At 41.7% G+C, this 24,360-nt stretch overlaps 1 protein-coding gene across 1 annotated transcript in view; it reads right to left on the reverse strand.

Moving 5' to 3' along the window:
- The window catches only part of dnajc1 (DnaJ (Hsp40) homolog, subfamily C, member 1), a 264,300-nt gene extending 243,167 nt beyond the window's left edge, over positions 1-21,133 (reverse strand). The window contains exon 1 of the mRNA XM_068013710.1: positions 20,902-21,133. Coding sequence (XP_067869811.1) covers positions 20,902-21,060 — 159 coding nt within the window. The 5' untranslated portion in view covers positions 21,061-21,133. The remainder of the gene's footprint in view (positions 1-20,901) is intronic.
- Between the last annotated feature and the right edge of the window lie 3,227 nt (positions 21,134-24,360).

Consider the following 24,360-nt stretch of genomic DNA (forward strand, 5'->3'; position numbering starts at 1 on the left):
TGAAATTGAAACCAGTCTGCATTCTGCTTCACACGTTTGCCATAGGTGGTCATTGCTGAGTCATAGGTGGCGTCTCTGATGTGGGCCCACTTGGTCTCTGCATCCCCTGTAGGAGTGCTTTGAAGGGCTTTTTCAAGTGAATTTCGAAACTTATCTAACAGTGGATAAGAAATTCTGCTCGTGTTGATACAGCTTCTTTGGTTCGAGTCTAACCTTGCTGCACGCCAGGGAACGGTCGGTGTCGCAGTCCGCACTGTGGAAACTGTGTGCGATTTGAATGCTGTTTAAAGAGGCTCGCCTTGTGACGATGAGGTCCAGCTGGTGCCAACGACGTGATCTTGGGTGCCTCCAAGAAACCTGGTGACAGGGTTTCGTATGAAAGAACGAGTTGGTGATGCAGAGGTTATGATAGGTACACAACTCAAACAGTCTCTGACCATTCTCATTCATTCTTCCAATGCCATAGCGCCCAAGGCAGGAGGGCCATGAGTCACGGTCGGCCCCAACCCTGGCATTAAAGTCCCCCAGCAGGAACAAATGTTCAGTAGGAGGCTACTAATGATATTATGGAGTTCCTCGTAGAACTGGTCTTTAGCTTCAAGTGGGGAGCAGAGTGTTGGAGCATAGATGCGGAGTAGGTGTCCTGGACCAGAGGCGGTGAGCAGGCGGATGGACAGTATGCGTTCGAGCCATTTGAGGGTGGCTCTATCATGCTGAGCAAAGAGTTTCTGATGGTGAAGCCCACTCCATGCTGTCTTGGTTCTTCAGGATCCCTACCCTGCCAGAAGGTGGTGGTGTAGTCTTGCGCTTAGAGATCCGCTCGCAGGGAGGCGTGTCTCCTGAAGTGCTGCAATGTCCACATTGAGTCTACGGAGCTCGTTGTTAATGATGGCAGTCTTCCGAGAATCGTTGATTTGTGTAAGGTCTTCAGACAGGTCAGGACACACAGTTCTGACGTTCCAGCTTGCAAAACGAAGGGCTGGTACCTTAGTTCTTTTTTTGTCGTGCTGTTTGATGCGGTGTTGCAGTCCACTTTTCGGGCAATAACCCTGAGCTCCAAGCACCCATTGCAGCAGGTGGATTGTGGCGGGACAGAACCTTACTGACTGGGAGCTGCCCAGTTTGAGGTGGGCAGTAGCTGTCCAGTGAGATGCGATGACCTCTCCCACCGACAAAAGCAACCCGTGGCGCCCAATCTCTACGCCAATTGAGCTGGACTTAACCCATAACTGCTGCCTTCCGTTTTGTTTTGGTCGCTGCGAGGCGACTATGGAGTGACCTCTCCATGGCGCATGCCTGGGCAGATGTATGGAGGTTGTGAGTTGCCCAAGCATCAAAACCCCCCTCTCAGCCTTCCTGGTGGGGTCCAAAAGGAGTTTGGCACCAGTATGGCTGCAGGAACTGCCAGAAACATGCCAAAGGTGACACATGACCGCCTTCGGGATTCCGCTCCAGATTTTGTGTTAGGGTTTACTCTCTTAAGCCTTGGTCTCTCCCGAGACGCCCACAAGGCAGTGGAGTGGTCAGGGCCCCTGCTCAGGGACAGGTGGATGCCGGTGGAAGTGGGTGCAGGAGTGGTGAGAGGGGGAGGGGTGCAGGTAATAAAACATTTCATCAGCTCCCACCATTGTCCTCTAGTGATCTGAATGCTGGTGGGGTACCTTCATTAATTGGTTAGTAGCAATGCACTTAAGAAAAAGGACCTCATCAGGGTAATCGGGCTCTCTGTGAACCTGTTCACTTCCATCTGCATCATCTTAGTCAACAAGTGGATCGCGACCCTGGCGAGCAAGCCAGCCCACAGCCTGCACGGCCTCCTTGATATCAGCATCCCCCAGTGCACAGCATGGAAGTAGACCTTGCCTTTGTTGTACCAGATTTCGTTCAGGTACTCTGATGCAGCTTGAAGCGCATCTGCAGCACAATCACGCCAGCGTACGTACCCTTTATCTCCAGTCATTGTCTTGCACCTCTCAACCAATTTCCAACCCTAGTCAAAAGGCTACCTCCAATTCCATGTATTTTCATTTTACTAATTCTGATCACTCATATTCAACACTATAGAACAGATTTGAAACAAGGTATTTGCAGCAGTGTAAAAAGTTTTTTTCAAAAGCTGGAGAATACAAATTTTAAATTGTAGCAAAACCTCAATTATTGGAGCTGAACAGTTTTCAATAGTAGTGCAACAAATCTATCACCTGATATTTAATGCTTAGAGTATAGTGGTTATAAAAGACCAAGGCATTGAAATTTGGGACGGTTTTGCATACATCATAAGATTTGACCAAGGAAAGTAGAATCAGGACAAAAGTGACCTTCAAGCTAGATAAACACCAAGTTAAAATAAAAAAGTTTCCAAGCAATTAAACAACATTTGTTACGACTTAGGTGAGAATGGTGTCGCGGGGTCCCTCTGAGCCTTCATCTGATCTTACCACAACAGGGTTTTATTTTTTAAACACAGTTTTTAGCTCCCCCTTGGTGAATCCCTGTTCACTGCTTTTCAATCATAAGGCAAAGAAACCAGCACAAAGTGTTTTTTTAAGGTTTGAAGAAAAGATGAAATGCATTAAACTTGAACTCTAATCTGGTTGACACCTATGGATACATGACACACCCATGCTAGCATGCATACACGATTCACATATGCAAATAGAGACAGAAAAGAGAAGAAAAATAAAGTGAAAAGTTTGAGGCAATATCTGAAGAGTTTTTGCTACAGTTCTTCGAGCTCACTGTAGAGTCCTTGATTGTAGGTAGATCTTGCTTTTCGTTGGGGCCCAGTTTTCTTCTGAAACCTTGTTTGCTATAGGAGACTTTTCTCTCTTGGGGTTCATGTGTCTTCAGTGGCTTCTGAGAAAGAGATGGGAGCAGACAGGAGAGATCTTCTCAGTCCAGGAGCAAACAGTCTCTCAGTTCAAACTCTCTGTGGCTAATTCAAAAGACCCTGGAACAGCCAGTTAGTCATGTGACCAGCTGGTCTAACCCGTCCTGGATTGTATCACCTTAGCAGTCTCTGGGATGTTTGGAAGGGCAAACCAGCATAATGTCAAAACTAAATATAGAGAGTTACTAAATTCAAGCAGCAAAAGCAGACAAACCTGTCACCCTGCACCACCCTGACTTAAAAACATATCGCCGCTTCATTGCCACTGGGTCAAAATCCTGGAACTACCTTACAGCACTGTGGGTGTACCAACACTACACCTACTGCAGCAGTTCAAAAAGGCAGCTCATCGCCATCACCATTTCAAGAACAACTAGGGATGGGCAATAAACGTCTTGCCAGTGACATCCCTTGAATGAATAAATAAACCTCCTGCCCTGTATGTTGACTTGCATAGACTATTTAGTGTCAATTACATTTTCCTGGGTGTTTGTAAGACGGCTATGTCTCCTGAATCATTATCGTAAAATTACTACAAACTTCCAAGCTACTAATCTATTTGGCTGAATTGTAAATTCTGTCTGTAAATGGCGAACAGCTGCAGAATTCTAGCAAAATAGGTAGACGATCAATAAGGTTCAGTGCAGTCAGCAAATTCAAGTTTTGTCAGCAAGCTCAGAAACCACTGGGCAGATAGTAATTTTAAAAAAAAGCAATGAAAAGTTTTTTTTTTAAATCAAACTTGCATTGACATAAAAAGAGCAATCGTCCAAAATAGATACCGAGCCAAAGGAGACATCAGGAGGGGTGTCGTAAAGCTTGATCAGTGGTATATTTTTTTTTTAATGTCTTAAAAAGACTAGGAGCTGCTTAGGGAGGCAATTCCAGAGCTTTGGGGCCTAGACATTTGAAGGTAAAGACATCAATTGTTGTGTAAAGAGAGTGAGAGTACATATGAAGCCAGAGATTGCGAAGAATTGTAGGGCTGCAGGCAACGTTCCTTCTAATTTTCTTTTGGCGTGCAAGGGCGATTTGTTTAAGGGTAGGTGGGGCCCTTTTAAATTACTTTGCTTGGCCACACAATAAAGGGCTGACTTGTGCACAGCCCGAGCAGGAACTTTCAAGTTGCTGCGCGGCTTAGACGGAACGTCAGCCCCTATTTCTGTAATCTCCCAGGGCTATGAAGGGACTCAAAAATGAGAGGTCAACCAAGAGCCAATTCTAGTCACCAAGAGTAGGGCGAGTAGAACTTGTTGCGGGTTAGGATGTGGGTAGCAGAGATTTTAATGAGCTCAAGTTTATGCAGAGCGTGGGGGGGGGGGGGGGGGGGGGAAAAGATAAGAGACCAGCCTGGAGTGGACTACAATAGCTGGAGTCTGTGGTTTTGTCAGTAATGCATGCCTATAGCCACATTGATTCTTTTAAAGATGATTTTGCTATAAAAAAATTTTTAAATTACAGTAACGAAAGGAAACTTAGTAGGGACAGCTATTCAAAAGTTTTAAGAATGTTCCCCATTTTATCCCCTATTTGTCAAATCTTATAAAGCAAGTCACAAAATAGATTTAATACAGGAAACAGACAAAAAAAAAGTATTAAAATGGGTCATTGCAGCAAAATGTGGGTACTAAGTAGGACACTACATTAACACATTTGCTTTTCACACAAGTTTAAATCCAAAGAAATGGATTGAAGCTTTTTTCTCTCTGCTGGCTGTAAAGTCCTATGTAAATTAGTTTACTTTAGGCAGTCTCAGTTCAGTTTCTCATGGGCACAACGGAAAACTGCCAAAATTCAGCATAATTTTGCAATCCTGGAGAGTCAAAAGGACTAGAGTGGGAAATGTAAAAAAAGACATGTTGGTCTTCTGAAGTTCAGGTCAATACACTTCGTTGGAATGGAAACAATTAACTCTGCATATGGCCATGCTTTACCAAGGGCTTGCATCAGCACTGGACACCCAGAACAAATATGTATTTATACCCAGGATGGACATCGCCCTCATCTTCATTAGCATAAAAATTCAAACGAAGAAAAGTTACACAACTATTTATCAGTGCATTTACGCAGAAATTAGTGCAATTTTATTCACTTGTCAAAGCATCTTTAAAAAATATGAATAAACTCTGCATAAACCAATTTTATCCTAGATCCACAATTGATTTTTTATAATGTATTGCTAAAAGCTGTAGTAATAAGTTATCACATCTGAAACAAAGGCGAGAAAATTGTGCTTTCCAAAAAAACAAAACCACCAGCTCACCATCTGGGAAGTAACTTCCATACATTTTTGCCTTCATTGCCAAATCACCTTTATTCCTTTCTCAGTTTTTATATTTATCTGTTACTGAGCAGTTGTTGGAGCTTCTTTCTACTTTTGCGCCAGGTCGACATTTTCGGGATTAGTTTCAATAAATCGGTGATATTGGCACGTGGGGGGGGGGGAAAAAAAAAGGAGGGAGGCACACTGCACGCTAAATATGTGAAATTATAACAGTTTGCTGCATCAATGTTCATGGGGTAGTTGGTAACCTTTGTCTATGTTCTTAGATATAATGCAAATTAAAAACTAATCCTGCAAATCAAGGTGCTTTTGCTGAATAAGTAGTTGTTAAAGAGCAATTGAAGGTAATCTTCCAAAATTGCTATGCATAAGGTAGTATCTTCTTCTTTGGCCTCCTTATCGCGAGAGACAATGGGTAAGCACCTGGAGGTGGTCAGTGGTGTGTGGAGTAGCGCCTGGAGTGGCTATAAAGGCCAATTCTAGAGTGACAGGCTCTTCCACAGGTGCTGCAGAAAAATTTGGTTGTCGGGGCTGTTACACAGTTGGCTCTTGCCTTGCGCTTCTGTCTTTTTTCCTGCCAACTGCTAAGTCTCTTCGACTTGCCACACTTTAGCCCCGCCTTTATGGCCGTCCGCCAGCTCTGGCGAACACTGGCAACTGACTCCCACGACTTGTGGTCAAGGTCACAGGACTTCATGACGCGTTTGCAGACGTCTTTAAAGTGGAGACATGGACGGTCGGTGGGTCTGATACCAGTGGCGAGCTCGCTGTACAATGTGTCTTTGGGGATCCTGCCATCTTCCATGCGGCTCACATGGCCAAGCCATCTCAAGCGCCGCTGGCTCAGTAGTGTGTATAAGCTGGGGATGTTGGCCGCCTCGAGGGCTACCGTGTTGGAGATACGGTCCTGCCACCTGATGTCAAGTATTCTCCAGAGGCAGTGAAGATGGAATGAATTGAGACGTCGCTCTTGGCTGACATACGTTGTCCAGGCCTCGCTGCCATAGAGCAAGGTAGAGGACACAGGCTTGATACACTCAGACTTTTGTGTTCTGTGTCAGTGCGCCATTTTCCCATACTCTCTTGGCCAGTCTGGACATAGCAGTGGAAGCCTTTCCCATGTGCTTGTTGATTTCTGCATCGAGAGACAGGTTACTGGTGATAGTTGAGCCTAGGTAGGTGAACTCTTGAACCACTTCCAGAGCGTGGTCGCCAATATTGATGGATGGAGCATTTCTGACGTCCTGCCCCATGATGTTCGTTTTCTGGAGGCTGATGGTTAGGCCAAATTCATTGCAGGCAGCCGCAAACCTGTCGATGAGACTCTGCAGGCATTCTTCAGTGTGAGATGTTAAAGCAGCATCGTCAGCAAAGATACGGAATAACAAAAACTAAAGCTTTTAAAAACTGCACTTATGTTGCATAATGTGAACTAAATTATTGTCATTTATAACTAGCATCACTCTCCCCATATTAAAAAGTTGCGCATCTGTCATATCATAAAATGTCACAGCTGCATTTGATGGGCTGAAATTGTTCTCAGCTTTGGGAGGAGAAAGGAGACAGGAAAATAGCGGGGGGAGCCACATCAGGACAGCTCTTCGGTGCCAGGGCAGGCTGGGAGTAGGATCAGATGCCTGCTCCACAGAGGCGGGCAGCCAATTAAGATGTTTAAGGCCCCAATTTGGGGCGATTCTGTGGACTTGCCGACATTTTGTCACCAGCAGAGTGGCCCCCATACCTTAATGGTGGCACCTCCCTGTGGCAGGCCAGGGAGCCAGAGTCAGAGGCTCCAACCCCCAAAGTGGGGGCTGCGGACAATGCAGGCCTCACCTGCAGTCCAAATGATTCACCCGGAGAGTTTGCCCCTCCACTCAGAGTGCCCCCGGCACCACCCCCCCTCCCCAAACAGCTTTGCCCCTTGTAACTTTTAATTCAGATCCATGTCTCCAACCTGTCTCAACGCACCCACCTCTCCTGGGGTGGGGGGCTGCCAAGGCTCCAGAACTGCCGGCCTTCTGCTGCAGCCCCAGCGAGAGCCGCCACCATCCTTATTTGGTTGCCTCTGTTTGCATCCTATTAGGAGACTGCCTCTGGGAAGATTGCGTTGCCGGTCTCATTACTCTCATTTGATCCCAATGCTACAGTAAAATCCAGCCCATAGCTTTCCAGTTTAAATGAAAAGCTACAGAACATAATTTACAATGGCAAGGAAAACTACAGTCAAAAATAAGCAAACATCGAAAGTAGGGGAAACATTAAAATAACTCAAAATATTGGATATTCGTTGACTCTATTACACTGTGGAAGATGTGGATGTTAACTTTTAGCACCAGGTGAAGCATGGATGATAGTGAATCGGCAGCACGTTTTAGACCTCACAATAGCCTACACTTTACTGCCAAAATGGCATGGTTAATGGCGCAGTCTTATTAACATGTAAATCACCCAGCAACTTGTGACAAGAAAAAGATACCCTGTGAATTGTGAACCTCCACAAGCTGCTTAGCTGCTAGCCTCATGAAAATGGCAGCTCGACCGAAACCTCTCTAAGTTTCAGGAGGTTGCTGCATTTGCACATTAATTGCCAATTAAATTCACCACAGGAAGTTAGGACTGCTACTTAATAGCATAAGTACATCTTTTAAAAAGGTTATGTTCCTCCAATGCCACTCAACCCTCTGCCCAGCAAGGAAGCATTTTAAACTGTTGAGTCTCAGGTAGTAAATTGCTGAACGTTTTTAAAATAGAGTTTCTTACTTTTCCTTTGTCTCTTAATCTTTCTCTCTATTTTGCTTTCTCTATCTGATTTGATTAATTTCCCCTTCGATATTGTTTCTTTCTCAATCCTTACATCTTAGTGGTTAAGAAAAAAAGACAGTTGGTCTAATCATTCACCAAGGTTCCAGGTGCAGGGTGAGGGAAATGGACTAACTCATGGAACACAAGGCAGAATGCCCTGCTCCAGTAAAATATTAGCTGAAATAACAAGAAATGCTGGAAATACTCAGCAGGTCTGGCAGCATCTGTGGAGAGAGAAGCAGAGTTAACGTTTCAAGTCAGTGACCCTTCTTCAGAACTAGCAGTTATTAGAAATGTGAAAGGTTTTAAGCAAGTGAAGTGGGGGTGGGGCAAGAGATAACAAAAGAGGTGTCGATAGGACAAGATCACAGAGAATAACTGACCAAAAGGTCATGGAGCAAAGGCAAACTGTATGTTAATGGTGTGCTGAAAGACAAAGTATCAATGGATAGAAAAATTAACAGTCTGGCCCCAAGCACAAACATGAAAAAAGTGGGTAGGCACAGTAGAAAGAAGCTCAAATAAAATACAAAAAACAAAAAAAGGGGGGCCTGTCATACTCTGAAATTAATGAACTCAATGTTCAGTCCAGCAGGCTGTAGTGTGCCAATTCGGTAAATGAGATGCTGTTCCTCGAACTTGTGCTGATGTTCACTGGAACACTGCAGCAATCCCAGGACAGAGATGTGAGCATGAGAGTAGGGGCTAGTGTTGAAATGGCCAGCAACCGGAAGCTCAGGGTCGTGCTTTCGGACTGAGCGGAGGTGCTCCGCAAAGAGGTCACCCAGTCTGCGTTTGGTCTCCCCAATGTAGAGGACACCACATTGTGAGCAGCAAATACAGTATACTACATTGAAAGAAGTACAAGTAAATTGCTGCTTCCTTTGAATCGCAGTCTCCAAATGGCAGTTTCTAAGGCAACAAAAATGCACCTTCCTATAACTCCTGAGGCTTGCCGGTTCTTAAAGCAATACTGATCCTCTGCAAATCTTAAAGGCAAACCGCATCTTCCCGAAAAAAAAACTACAGGACCATGACATTTGGGCTTAAATTACTGAGAAGAAATATCAGCAACTCAGTTGGAGGTGCAGAATTTCATGACAAAAAAGGTGTTTATGCCATATAGAGGCTAATATCCATCACAGCTACTGAGTTACCATGATTTAATAAAAATGGATAGACTTATTCAATGACATTCTTGGATTTCTAACTAATATTTTGAGGATTGAATTTCAATATAATCTGCATTATTTCTCTCTCCAGATGCAATCCAAGTTTCAACAAGCAGAATTTATAACTATACTCCTGAGTATTTTTACAAAGTTCAAGTGAACCCAGTATGAAAATTTCATGCACACATGCCACTACTGGAATCCTGCTGAGAACATACACGTTTAGATGACATCCTCAAACCCACAATTAACTTATCAATTTCCACTTTGCTATACAGTAAACAAAATCAAAAAGCAAGTTTCAGATCTACCGTCGATACTTTGACAGCTTCACTCACTCAAGTAAATAGACTTCCACATCCCTGAGATTCTGGAGTTGACTCACATGAACCAAAATCTACTTACACAACTAATGTACTTGGGGATGTAACAATGCAGCCCTCTGGACATGAGCCGGATACTGTAAACTAGCACATACCACCACAAACATTTCTCCAATCTTTTGACGGTAGTCTGGTATAACAAGGTTGATAAATCAGGAACACAAACAAGAAATGCTGGAAATACTCAGCAGGTCTGGCAGCATCTGTGGAGAGAGAAGAGGAGTTAACATTTCAGGTCAGTGACCCTTCATCAGAACTGGCAGGTATTAGAAATGATAAATCAGGAAGCTCATTTAGTTAGCATAACTTGATAAAAGTATTCTAAACTGGTTTACATTGCTTCCCACAACTGAAAATAAAAACACTATACAATGCTGAATAACTAACATTTTTGTTTTATTACCCTCATCAGCTTCTCGTTGCAAAAACTGACATTATCTAAATACTTAGCTCAGGCCAAGACCTGCCTTCTCGCTGCTTGTTAGATGACTACCCAAACATTGTTTTCTCATTGGTTAATTTTCTCTCCTACTCTAGCAATTTTTCCTGCTGAGTTTGAACAGAAAAAAAAAGTCACCTCACTTAAAAAGTGGGGAGATAAATTTCTGTTGTGTAAGGGCATTAACTGATACAGGACAAAGATGGCTAAATGGAGTAGATGTACAGATAAGCCATAACCTAATTAAATCATAGAACAGACATGAGGGACTGAATGGCCTACTCCTGTTTTGATATGTTGTGGTTGAATAGGACAAAAGGTAAGCAATAAAGAAAGTGTAAATGTGTCAAGTTTTGAGATTTTTGACTATGATGCCATCGACAGCTATAAGTTTGGAAAAAGGAATTCCTAGAACAGAGGAGGTAGAAACAAAGGAATTTAGTGGATTTAATACAAGTAAGAGAATGGTAGAGAATACAATGGGACTCAAGACAAAATAAATCTCCAAGACCCCAAGGTGAGAAAATTGGAGATGCATTAACCATAATCTTCTAAAGTTCTCTAGATTCACGGATTGTACCTTTGGATAGGAAAAGTGCAAAAGGCACTCCATTATCCAAGTAGGGAATGAGAAGGGCGGCACAGTGGCGCAGTGGTTAGCACCGCAGCCTCACAGCTCCAGGGACCCGGGTTCGATTCTGGGTACTGCCTGTGCGGAGTTTGCAAGTTCTCCTTGTGACCACGTGGGTTTTCGCCGGGTGCTCTGGTTTCCCCCCACAGCCAAAGACTTGCAGGTTGATAGGTAAATTGGCCATTGTAAATTGCCCCTAGTGTAGGTAGGTGGTAGGGAATATGGGATTACTGTAGGGTTAGTATAAATGGGTGGTTGTTGGTCGGCACAGACTTGGTGGGCCGAAGGGCCTGTTTCAGTGCTGTGTCTCTAAATAAATAAAACACAAAGTAACTCCAGTTTAATCTCAATTGTGAGGATGTTACTGGAATCTATCAGAGACCGAGCAGCTGAACATTTGGACAAGTTTGGTCAAAAAGAATGTCAGCACATGTGTGAAAAGATAGGATGTGTGCATCACTGGGAAGGTCAGCATTTATTGACCATTCTTAATTGCCCTTAAGAAGGTAGTGATGGTAAGCTACCTTCTTGGCAACTGAGTGGGCTGCTATGCCATTTCAAATGTAGTTAAGAATTTCATATTTCTGTGGGTCTGGAGTCATAGGCCAGACCAGGTAAGGACAAGAGATTTCCTTCCTTAAAAGGACACTCGTGAACCAAAGGTTTTTCTTTTTTTTTTTTTAAAAAAGTCTGGTAGTTACATGGTCACCATTACTGATACTAGCTTTTTATTCCATATTTACTTAAATTAACTGAATTTAAATGTTCCATCTGCCATGGTAAGAATTGAACTCATATCTCCTGATTAGGTCAGGTCTCTGGATTACTAGTCCAGTAACATAACAGCTATGCTACTGTTCCTTACTTGCATGGTGGATAGAAGAGCATCTATGGATGTCATCTATATGGACTTCCAGCAAGCATGTGATGAGATTAGTAGCAAAAATTTAGAGTACACAAAACTGCAGGCATTCTTGTGACATAGGCCAGTAATTGGTTGGGAGGTAGAGGATGCACAGCAGGGATAAAGGGTTCGGTCTCTAATTGGGGTATTGCAACATGTGGTATTCCTCAGGGATCTGTACAGGGGCCTCAGCATACACATTACTTGTATGGAGGAAAAGAATTATACATCCACGTTTGCATGAGGCACTAAGTTATGTGGTTACACAGGTACAAAAAGCAGTCAAAAAGGCTAATGTAATATTGGTCTTTATCTCAAGAGGGTTGGAATTCAAGTGAGCAAGTGGAGCCTCAATCATAGAGCCTTGGTTAGACCCCACCTGTAGTAATGCATTCAATTTTAGGCACAAAAAAAAAAAACAGGAAAAATATAACAGTCTTAGAAGAGGTACAGTGCAGATTCAACAGAATGCCAGGCTTAACGTAACATTTTAGCAACTGAACACAAACTTGATATGCATTCTCTTGAATTTAGAACATCAAGGGGTGATCGAATTTTAAAATAAAGAGAATTCAATAGGGGAGATGTAGTGAAACTATTTATTCTGGCACGGGAATCCAGAACAAGGCAAAACAATCTTAAAATTAGAGCTAGGCCATTGACAATTGAGATCAGGAGGCATTTGTTCCAAAGAATAATTTAAATCCAGAACTTGTTCCTCCAAAAAAAGCTACAGATGCTGTGCTAATTGACATTTCAATTGACTGAGCTCAATAGATTTCTGTTGGGTAAGGGCATCAAGGGATATGGAACAAAGGCAGGAAATGGAGTTGGAGGTAAAGATCAGCCAAAATCTAATTGAATGGCAGAACAGGCTAGAGAGACTGAATCGTCTATTCTTGTCCATATCTTCCTGTTTTTTTTCTTTTCCACGATATATGTGTAACTCTTATTCAATTGCAGATTATTTGATAGGCACCTATGTTTCACTGGTTAATAAAATGATTAAACTAGTGGTATTGAGATTCTGAAGTCTTCTTTCACCTCTCTCCGGTGGTCTCTCCCCTCAGGCTCGGGCACAATCTTTTGATGTTGCTTCTTCTTTCAGAAGGTTCAGAGCTTGGCTATAACCTCTATTTAGATCCCATTTGTTTATTACAAAAAAAAACTTTGCCAACCAAGATAGTGTTATCCACTTTTTCTCTGAGCAGACATATAGGTTCTAATTATCAGAGTTTTGACAGTGGGACACAACTCACCGATATTCACAAGTGTTCCAACCTCCTTTGTTGGTCTCTCTCAAGGTTCCTTTTTAATTTAATTCAATGTTAATTAGTTCCTCTTTCAAGGTTGTTTCTCAAAGGCTTTTGTTTCATTAGGATTTCCAGTTTTATGGATTCTTGTGGTTCACAACTAGCTTTGAGTAATAAAATTACATTCAGCAAACTTGTTTTTTTTTAAAATCATAATACAATTAAACATCACAACATACCTTCAACTCTTTTTACTGTAACTCTACAGACCAGCTTAACTTCCTTTAACACTTGTCTCAGTCCACTGTGTTATCTGCAGTTTATACTACGGAGTACAACCTCTTTATTCCATGCATTACTTCTGCCCAAATATTGGAAGATTTAGCACAAATTGAGGGCTTGTCATATTGTCTTTTTTACAAATTATCAGGGTGAGCAAAGATCCTTAGGGACTGAACCATAACATTTCAAGAAGTGAAAAATAGTTACCCACCAAAAAAAAATCAAAAATAAAACCCATAATGAGGAATTCAGGGTATACTGATCTATTGCAAATGGCAAGCAAGGTTCTAAACTCTGCCCAACTATGTAAATCAAAATAACATAAGTGCAAGTACACAAGCCTCAGTGACATTTTTTAAATCCTAATTTGAGCAATTTAGTCTACTGTGGAGGGTGGGATGACTTTTATACAATGCCCTCAATCTCTGCAAAGATACTTCATGCCAAAAGAAATTTCAGTAATTTAAGTTTCCCAGCTCCATGACTTGTTGGAAATATAGCTGCTTTAAATGTTGCTCTTTTAATTATGATTTGGCGAGTGCAGCATCTAATAGCTAGTTTCCACATTTACAGTCAAATCTGCCTTAGAATGTGACCTGTAGATCCAAAACTGTAAAAAAACAGATGAGTCCAATACTCCCTTCACTCAATATAAATCCACAGATACTTTCCAGCAGGAATCAGTGGATAGTAATCGGCAATTTTTCCCCTTAATCCAAAGGACATGACGTCAACTGCAGGGTCTTGACCAGCACTCAAGATCATCTAAAATCAGCACAGAACAGGTACCGAAGTCCAGCAACTGTTTTATATTAAGATTGAACATACGTGGAAATTTTCACACCAGTAAATATAGTGAATAATAACCCTCTTACAACACAAGACTTTTTTTTTTTAAAAACATTCTTTTTTTTAAAAAAAGGCTACTGGTTCCAACAGCTTTTTAACCATGGCACAATACATTAAAGCCATTTAATCTGTGACAGATCAACACTGGCTGAATTTTCAAGTTTTTTTAATAAAACAGTTAAAAGAATCTCAGAGCTAGCAAGAGGCATTACAACACATTTTTAATAATTCGTTAGAGCAAGGTTTATTGCCAGAAAACTAGCAGATAGCTAACGTTACACCTATGTTTAAGGAGGGAGATAGAACATGTCCAAGGAACTATAGGCTAATCAGCTTACCAACGATAGGTAAAATGATGGAATCACTATTAAAAGGAGAGAGAAAACACAACATCTAGAAACCAAAATTATAATGATCAGCTTTGATTTCAAAAGGGGAAGTCCAGCTTGACCAACCCTGATGAATTTTTTTGAAGAGGTGACAAAGACCATACAAGGGTAATGCAGTAGATGCAATTTATTTAGATTTTCAAAAACATTCGATAAAGGCATGACATAAACTAATGAAGGTCAGAGAATGCAGAGCCAGGGATAAGTCAGAATGGATTGCTAGTTGGCTTCAAGACAGAAAGCAGGGAGTAGAGGGAAAGGGTAGTTATTCAGGAGTAGCAGAAGATGGGAAGTGGTGTTCGATGAAGATCAGTGGCGGGACTACTGTTATTCGTAACTTATATTAACAATTTATACTTTGGAATCAAAAACAACTTCTAAATTTGCAGATGGCACCGGATTTGGAGGATAGTCAATACTGAGGAAGACAAATCACAAACTTGCAGAATGGACATATAATTGGTAAATGAATTTCGACAGATAAACTATGAAAGGTTTAGATAGAGTAGACAGAATTTTCCACTTGTGAGGAACAGCAAAACTAGAAACCATCAATATAAGATAGTCACCAAGAAACCAAATAGGGAATTCAGATAAAAACTTCTTTACCCAGACAGTAGTGAGAATGTGGAACTTAACCACAGGAAGTGGTTGCAGTGAATAGTATAGTTGCATTTATGGGGAGGCTAGAGAAGCATGAGGGAGAAGGAGATGGAAGGTTATACTGATGGAGTTAGTAAGGAAAGACAGAAGGCAGCTCAAGTGGAGCATAAATGCTGGCCTGGACTGGTTGGGCCGAATGGCCTGTTTCTGCGTTTTATATGCCATATACCTGATGCCCAAATACTTTTCAACCTTTGCAAGCATGGAATTAATACAAGTTATCCAGCAAACAGAAAGAGTTTTACACCAACTACATCAGTAATTATTAAGCATTGGAAAGATGATCATTGAGCATTTAGGAGAGTTTCAGTGGAATAGTGTAGGAGGCTGCCTGTCATTTTAATTCTCCATTCCATTCTGACTTCTCGGTCCTTGGTCTCTGACACTGTTCTAATTAAACTTAAGGAACAGGACCTTTTCTTTTGATTAAGCACTCTACAGCCTTCCAGAATCAACATCAAGTTCAACCATCTCAGATAGAAACATAGAAAATAGGTGCAGGAGTAGGCCATTCGGCCCTTCAAGCCTGCTCCACCATTCATTATGATCATGGCTGGTCATCCAACTAAATAACCTGTTCCCGCTTTCCCCCCGTATCCTTTGATCCCTTTAAACCCTAGAGCTATATCTAACTCCTTCTTGAAAACATACAATGTTTTGGCCTCAACTGCTTTCTGTTGTAGTGAATTCCACAGGCTCACTACTCCCTGGGTGAAGAAATTTCTCCTCATCTCAGTCCTGAAAGGTGTACCCCGTATCCTTAGACTATGACCCCTGGTTCTGGACTCCCCCACCATCAGGAACATCCTTCCTGCATCTACCCAGTCAGGTCCTGTTAGAATTTTATAGGTTTCTAATGAGATCCCTCCTCACTCTTCTGAACTCCAGCGAATATAATCCTAACCAACTCAATCTCTCCTCATACGTCAGTCCTGCCATCCCAGGAATCAGTCTGGTAAACATTTGTTGCACTCCCTCTATAGCAAGAACATCCTGCCTCAGATAAGGAGACCAAAACTGCACACAATATTCCAGGTGTGACCTCACCAAGGCCCAGTATAATTACAGCAAGACATCCCTGCTACTGTACTTGAATCCTCTCGCTACAAAGGCCAACATACCATTTGCCTTTTTTACCGCCTGTTGCACCCGCATGCTTACCTTCAGCGACTTGTGTACACCACCACCCAGGTCTCTTTGCATATTCCCTCTCTCAGCTTATAGCCATTCAGATAATAATCTGCCTCCCTGTTTTTGCTCACATTTATCCACATTATACTGCATCTGCCATGCATTTACCCACTTGTCCAAATCACCCTGAAGCCTCTCTGCATCCTCCTCACAACTCACCCTCCCACCCAGTTGTGTCATCTGCAAATTTGGAAATATTACATTTAGCTCCCTCAGCTAAATCATTAATATATATTGTGAATAGCTGGGGTCCTAGCACCGATCCCTGCGGTACTCCACTAGTCACTGCCTGCCATTCGGAAAAAGACCCATTTATCCCTACTCTTTGTTTCCTGCCAACCAATTTTCTATCCATCGCAATACACTACCCCCAATACCATACACTTTAATTTTACACACTAACCTCGTGTGGGACTTTGTCGAAAGCCTTCTGAACGTCCAAATAAACCACATCCACTGGCTCCCCCTCATCAACTCTACTAGTTACATCCTCGAAGAATTCTAGTAGATTTGTTAAGCAAGATTTCCCTTTCGTAAATCCATGCCGACTCTGTCCGATTCTACCACTGTTCTCCCAAGTGCCCGGTTATAAAATCTTTGATAATGGACTCTAGAATCTTCCCCACTACCGACATCAGGCTGACTGGTCTATAATTCCCGGTTTTCTCTCTACCTCCCTTTTTAAACAGTGGGGTTACACTCACTACCTTCCAATCTGTAGGAACTGTTCCAGAATCTATAGATCAGGACCTCTGCCCCCATTTTTTCAGATGGCAGCTATCGGCGATGATTCTGCTATTCCTACTTACACCTCCTACAGAACTATCTTTTGTTTCTTTGCTTGTTCATTACTATCCCCTTTGCCTTGCACTATTTTGTCATTTAATATCTCCTGCTATCCATCCTATCACAGACCTTCCCTTGTGTTATTTTCTCTCTTCCTGCCTTTGTACTTGCTTAAAACCTATTACATCGCTAACATTTTTCAGTTATGAAATGTCAACCAGAAACATTAACTTTGTTTTTCACAAACACTACCCGAGCTGAGTATTTCCAAAATCTTGTTTTATTTCGATGAACAGAGCAGTTTCTGGAGCGGAAAGAATTTTGGCATCATAGCCACTATTGATCAATTGCCACATCGACTAAAGCATCAAGGGACCAACAATGTGGGGCTAGACGGTTAGAGGCGTGACATCATGCAACAAAACCTCTGAATACAGTCCAGAGTTGCCAACCCTATTCCATGCTAGTTGGCAGCCCTCCAATATTCAAGGTGTCACTTTTCATCCATACACCTAGACTGGAGCGTCAGTGGGTTATTCAACCACAAGAGCAGAACAGCCAAATATCCTTGATGCTCATATTAGTGCATTTTTTAATCAAAAGTTCCTCTTTACCAGAATATCCTGAGGCAAACTGTCCCAAAAGTAAAGTTTTGAAAAATACCTCAAAAGACTTCGAACTTCATAGCACAGAAACAGGCCATTCAGCCCAATAGGACTATGCCAATGTTTCGGTTCCACACAAGCCTCCTCCCATCTTACTTCATCTCCCCTCTATCAACATATTCTTTTCTCCCATACTTACTTATCCAGGCTTCCTTAAATGCATTTATTCACCTCAACCAACCCAGGTAATAGCACATTCTCAGCACTCAGTAAATAAGTTTCTTGGGAATTCCTTATTGGATTTATTAGTGACCATCTTACATTTATGGCCTCTAGACATAACGCATCATTACCAAGGAAGCAAAAAATAATTCCCCAAAGTTTTCATTTTAACAACCCAAGAAAACTCAATATGCTTGACAATAATGTTAATTCAACTGGTGAAAGAAACCTGCAACTGCTTTGAAAACTTCTGCGCAAGAGCTGAAAGATAATTTCCTATCAATCCCCATGATTGTTATATGGGTGGCCCCTTCACAAGAGACTTGCTATTTTATTCTAACTAGTAAATTTGTTCTAGGAGGTATAATACTTCAGTGCCCCAGGTCAATTTAGAAACATTTCACTTGTGCATTTTCAAGTATTAGTAAACATTAGAATACCCGATACCATATCAATGCACAGTATGCAAATTTACAACCCAAACATTTTTATTCTACTCACCAGAGTTATTAAAGTTTATAAAAAACAGAACTACTCCTAAGTATTTAATACATTACAGAATAAGTTCTAGGATGGTGTAGATTTGAATCATTTTACAAGTACTATAGGAGAATGGTTTCCTTTTTATAATTGAAAAGGTTATTTATCATGGTCAAGATACCATTAAAGGGCAGCTTCACCATATCAAAAATAGAATTATTTTCAGGACAAGGGATGAACTTTAAATGCTTCCCATTATTAAAAAAAAAAGACTTTCATTAAGATATTGGCCCACTACAGAGAAGTTCAGTGGAGCACAGTATAATCCCCAGTAAGCAGAGGTTACAGAATGTTAAGCTACTAAACAAGATTTGTATTTCATAAAGACACAATAATTCACCAATAGATTGTTCCACTAGAAGAGCTGGAGCAAAGATTTCTCAGTGAAGCAGCAGAGCAGTTTTAAAAGTTAGAGCAGCTAAGTATGAAGGTAATTAATTCCTTTGTAGAAGAGGATCACTGGGACGCAAAGAATATCAGTATTAAGGCTTGGGGGATTTCCTTTCATTGTATAAGCTAACTGGAAACTGCTCACTGAAGCACAAGGGTATTCCTTCACCCACAGTATAATAGAAAGCTTTTTTGCCAATTTTATCTTTCGACATCACCAGCACTTACTGGGGTGCTGGCAGCTCTCCAGAATCTTGTCTAAGCTTAATGGTGTGAACCAAGGCAGCAAGTGTAGGCAAGCTATTTTCTCTGTAGGGCATCACAAGAGTCCAACTCTGTCCGTGCCTTTTATTCACATAGTACACTTTTTATCTGAAGTCTCTGAAGAGCAATCATGAGGGGGAACCTTAGGTGATTTTCCCCTCCCTAGTCCAAGGACATGGAGATCAGCTGAACTTTCCAACTCCTGCTGTACTAAGATCAGCACAGATGAGAAATCAAACTTCATGTCTTCTAGTCTGCACAACAGTAATAATCCTACCAGCTTACAGAAAAGGAGCTGCAGGAGGTTAGGGTGCTGCACTTTCAATGGTGGTGTACAAGGTTTCTTTAGCTCCAGTCAATGAGTCAGAGCCCGAGCCTTAAAAATGTAACCAGCAGCATAGTTTAGCATGTATTTCAGGAGTTTCATTTCACCGGATCAAAAGATACAGCAAAGTTGATAATATAACTCTGTTGCTGGCTCATATGGCAATAACACAGCAGGTAGCTTCATGGAAGTGTGTAACGTGCTGTAACAATGATTGTTTCTTTGAATTTATTACACCAGGAGCCTGCAGTCTTAACAATCAAGTTGCTGGCTTCTTACTTTACAGAACAAGTGCAACATTGCATCACTTTTGAATCTATATCTAGTCTGCAGTTATCATTCTACATTCAAACACAAACAAACAGAGAAGACCACAACCTAGGTCATTCCACCCTCACTGGAAACCAGAGCTAAAGGTATAATCTTTTTTTAAAAAGGGAGGGAAGGCTTAAGATTAACATTTATATTTTTGAGTAAAGATGTATACTTTGGTGTTCTTAGATTGCCACAAACAAAGACAGCATTGCATCATGTCTGATGGCATTTAAATTTACAATGTAAAAGGCACAAGAAAAAAAAAATCACTGAATATGATACAGGAATAAATTAAAAACTCTGATGACAACCCAGTAGAACAAATGTTTGCTTATGGTTCCCCAAGGGGCAAACTTCAAATCCTAGTCTGCCATCATGGGAAGCTGTAACAGAGTCAGGCACTCTGCCAATGTGAATGAGTGGTTGGGCAACACACAGTGGATCATCTGCAAAGCTCCTGTGCATTTCCTGTTGATTCAGTAAACAGAGAAGCATTAACCAAAGGCCCTGGAACAGGTCTCCTGGTTTTGTCCAATTGTGAAATGGTGCATAGGCAGTAGAGGCAGCAGGGTTTGTGGGGGGGGGGGGGGGGGGCGGAAGAAGAGGAAAGGGGAAGCTGAAAATTTTCATTTAAAATATATTTAAAAAGATAAAGTTCCTGTACATCGATAAATGTCAATAAAAAGGATAAATGTAACCACAAATCTTATAAATGGCGTTTCAATATGCAATTCGATGATCCTTGGTTTTAATTTTTAAGTACGTTTAAAAAGATTAACACATTAACAGCCCTCATACACTATAGCAATGGTTACACAGTCTAAGTGCTTGAGTCGGTATGGAAACGAGAATGCAGAACAGCTACTTAACCTCACACAAGAAATTACCACTCATTTAAAGAGGTGTAAACAAATGCATATTCAAAGCAGCAAAGGATCTTTCACCGCATCGCCACCAGCTCTTTGAAACCAGTTTAGGTCACTTTTTTTTAAAATAGTTCGTATTTCTGAGCAGATTCCGAGCGTCTTAAAATATGAAGTCAAGGAAATGGGGAGCAGGTTCTTCTTTGCATGATATTTTTCCAAATCCCCAGACACCAAGCGGGGAACAGCACGGAGACGGAGGCCCCTTCTCACCGGCTCCACTCTCACAAATCCGACCGTCCAAGTCAGAAGGCAGCGGCCGCAGCTCCAGGCTAGGCCCCAGCAGCCTGCGGCTCCGCACCATCACTCAGGCCGAGACACCAACCCGACAAACACAGCGGCTTCAACAGCAGCAAAAATATTAATCAGAGGCCTATCTCCACCCCTTCTCCTCCTCACCTGTTCCACGCCGAGAAACCGGTAAAAGTTCTCCTGCACTTCCTCCACCAGATCGAAGAGCTCCATCTCGGCCGTGTCCCAGCTCAAACAGCGGGGAACACACATTAGCAGCAGAGCCAAGGCCGCCAGCCACATCCCACACGAGAAAGAAGAAGACATTGCCGGAGACACTCGCCCGCCTGACTTACTCACTGGCACCGGCCTGAGGACGTGGCTCACTCACCCACTTCTTAAAGGGGCCACGAACATCTGACCAAACTCAAGTCCAAGAGTTTGGCAAAAAGCTTGCATTTATATAGCGCCTTTCACAACCACTTTACAGACGAAGTACTTTTAAAGTAGTCAATTTTGTAATGCAGGAAATGTTGCAGTCAATTTCACAGAATCACAGAATTGTTAAAGAGCAGAAGAGGCCATTCAGCCCATCATGTCTGCACCAGCTCTATGAATGAGCAATTCACCTAATGTCATTCCCCTGCCTTCTCTCCATAACCCTGCACATTCTTCCTTTTTAGATAACAGTCTAATTCCAGAACCTAACCACTCGCTACATGAAGAACTTTTTCCTCATGTTGTTTTTGCTTCTTTTGCCGATCACTTTAAATCTGTGCCCTTTCGTTCTCTATCCTTTTGCGCGTGGGAACACTTTCACCCTATCTATTCTGTCCAGACTCCTCGTGATTTTGAATACCTCTATCAAATCTCCTCTCAGCCATCTCTTCTCCAAGGAAAACAGTCCCAACGTCTCTAATCTATCTTCATAACTGAAGTTCCTCATCCCTGAAACCATTTCCCTGAATTTTTTCTGTACTCTCTCCAATGTTTTCACATCTCTCCGAAGGTGCGGCACCCAGAACTGGACGCAATACTCAAGCTGAGGTTGAACTAGTGTCTTATACATGTTCAACATAACCTCCTTGCTCTTGTACACTATGCCCCTATTAATAAAGCCTAGGATACTGTATGCTTTATTAACCACTCTCTCAACCTGTCCTGCCACCTTCAATGACTTATGCACATAGACACCCAGGTCTCTGTGCTCTTGCAACCCCTTTAGAGTTGTACCCTTTATGTTATATTGTCTCTCCATGTTCTTCCTACCAAAATGAATCACTTCACATTTCTCAGCATTGAACTTTGTCACTTGTCGGCCCATTCCACCAGCTTGTCTCTGTCCTTTTGAAGTTCTATATTGTCTTCCTCACAGTTCACAATTGTTCCAAGTTTCATATCATCTGCAAATTTTGAAATTATGCCCTGTACACCAAGATCTAAGTCACTAATATATATCAGGAACAGCAAGGGTCCAAACACTGTTCCCTGGGGAACTCCACTACAAACCTTCCTCCAGACCAAAGAACATCTTTCTGTTTCCTGTCACTGAGCCAATTTCATATCCATGTTGCTACTGTCCCTTTTATTCCATGAGCTATAATTTGCTCACAAGTCTGTTGATACAATGTCTGTGGCACTGTATCAAACGCCTTTTGAAAGTCCATGTACACCACATCAACAGCATTGCCCTCATCAACCCTCTCCGTTACCTCTTCAAAAAACTCCAGCAAGTTAAACATGATTTTCCCTTAACAAATCCGTGCTGGCTTTCCTTAATTAACCTGCATTTATCCATGTGACTATTGATTTGGTCCCAAATTATTGTTTCTAGAAGTTTTCCCACCACTGAAGTTTAACTGGCTGGTCTGTAGTTTCTGGGTTTATCTTTACATCCTTTTTTGAACAAGGGTGTAACATTTGCAATTCTCCAGTCCTCTGGCACCACTTCTGAGTCTAAGGAAGACTGAAAAATTATGGCCAGTACCTCTGCAATTTCTGCTCTCACTTCCCTCAGTATCTCTGGATGCATCTCATCCAGCTTTATTAACTTTAAATATGGACAGCCTATTTAGTACCTCCTCACCATCAATTTAAAACCCTGTTAGTGTATTAATTATCTCCTCTTTCACTATGGCCTGGGTAGCATCTTTTTCCTTGGTAAAGACAGATGCAAATATTCATTTAATACCTCAGCTAGTCCCCCCTGCCTCCATGTGCAAATCTCCCTTTTGGTCCCTAATTGGCCCTATTCCACCTTTTACCACCCTTTTCCTATTTATATGCCTATAGAATACTTTGGGATTCCCTTTTGTGAGCTGCCAGTCTCTTCATATTCTCTCTTTGCTTCATGCGCACAGCAAGCTCTCACAAACAGCAATGTGATAATGACCAGATCGTCTGTTCTTGTGATGTTGAATGAGGGATGGTTATTAGCCAGGTCACCCGGGATAACACCCCTGCTCATCTTCAAAATAACGCTGTGCGATGTTCCACCTGAGAGGCCAGACAGCTCCTCAGTTTAATGTCACATCCAAAAGACAGCTACTCTGACAGTTGTCACGGAACTATTTTTTTCTCTCTGTTTAAAACAGTGTGCCCTTAAGACTGAGAACAGTGTGCCATAGCTGCACCTATATCCTAGGCCACAGCAGGAGAGTGGAGAGGTCACATGATGTACTGTAACTTTGTGTGTAAAAACAAACTCCAACCGGTTTGAACTAGAGACACCAGCGAAGCTTGCTTGCCTTGAAGGAAGAGAATTCTTTCAGCAGAAATTCTACAATGAGCTACAGACTGTGTTAATTCGCTAAGAAAGAAAAAAAACCTTTTGAAGAGAACATTTGTATTACTGGTGGTAGCAAAATTTATTTTCTTCCAATCTAAGAGTCTTTCCTCCAAGACTGACTCTCTCTTGACTGATTGTGTTTTCTGGAATTCGCAGTAAAGCTTTGACTGAAATCTAACAATTTTAAAATCCAAACATAGACCTGTCATTATACTCAGTGTTGAAAGAACTGTTTGATGCCTGCTGCAGCCAAAGTGCTTTGAATGTCTATCAAGTAAAGACTGTTCATCAAATCTGTGTGGAGACTTTGAGTGGCATCTGATTTTTCTAATCTAGACACCTCATCAACCAGGAACATAACTCACAAAGACGTATAACCCAATTATTTATTTATTCTTAAGAAACAACTAATTTTTTTAACACCATTTTTAAAACCGGTTAACCATTAGTTTTTGAATGTATGTGTGTGAATGGGGGAGTTAGAATAAATAAGTTATGTGGTCTTTAGACATAAATTTATCTTAATAGTGTTTAAGATTTAGTTTATTAATAAACAGTTAATTTGTTGTTGTCTAAAGATACCTGGTTTGGTCTATTTTTATTCTGGCGGGTACTAAAGTGTTTAATTTGGCTAATTTCCGGTAGCTGGGAAAGCTTTAATAATATGCTGCAACCTATGGAGTGATGGGACTGAATTGACAGTGTATTGCTCCCACCTTGGTCATAAGTGCAGAACTCCTAGACTGGGACTTGAACCCACAACCTTCTAATTTATAGACAAGAGTGCTACAAACTGAGCCACAGCTGACTGGAAAGAGGTGTTGAAGAGGCAGCGCCAT

This window comes from Heterodontus francisci, chromosome 2 (assembly GCF_036365525.1).
Source record: "Heterodontus francisci isolate sHetFra1 chromosome 2, sHetFra1.hap1, whole genome shotgun sequence".
NCBI lineage: Eukaryota > Metazoa > Chordata > Chondrichthyes > Heterodontiformes > Heterodontidae > Heterodontus > Heterodontus francisci.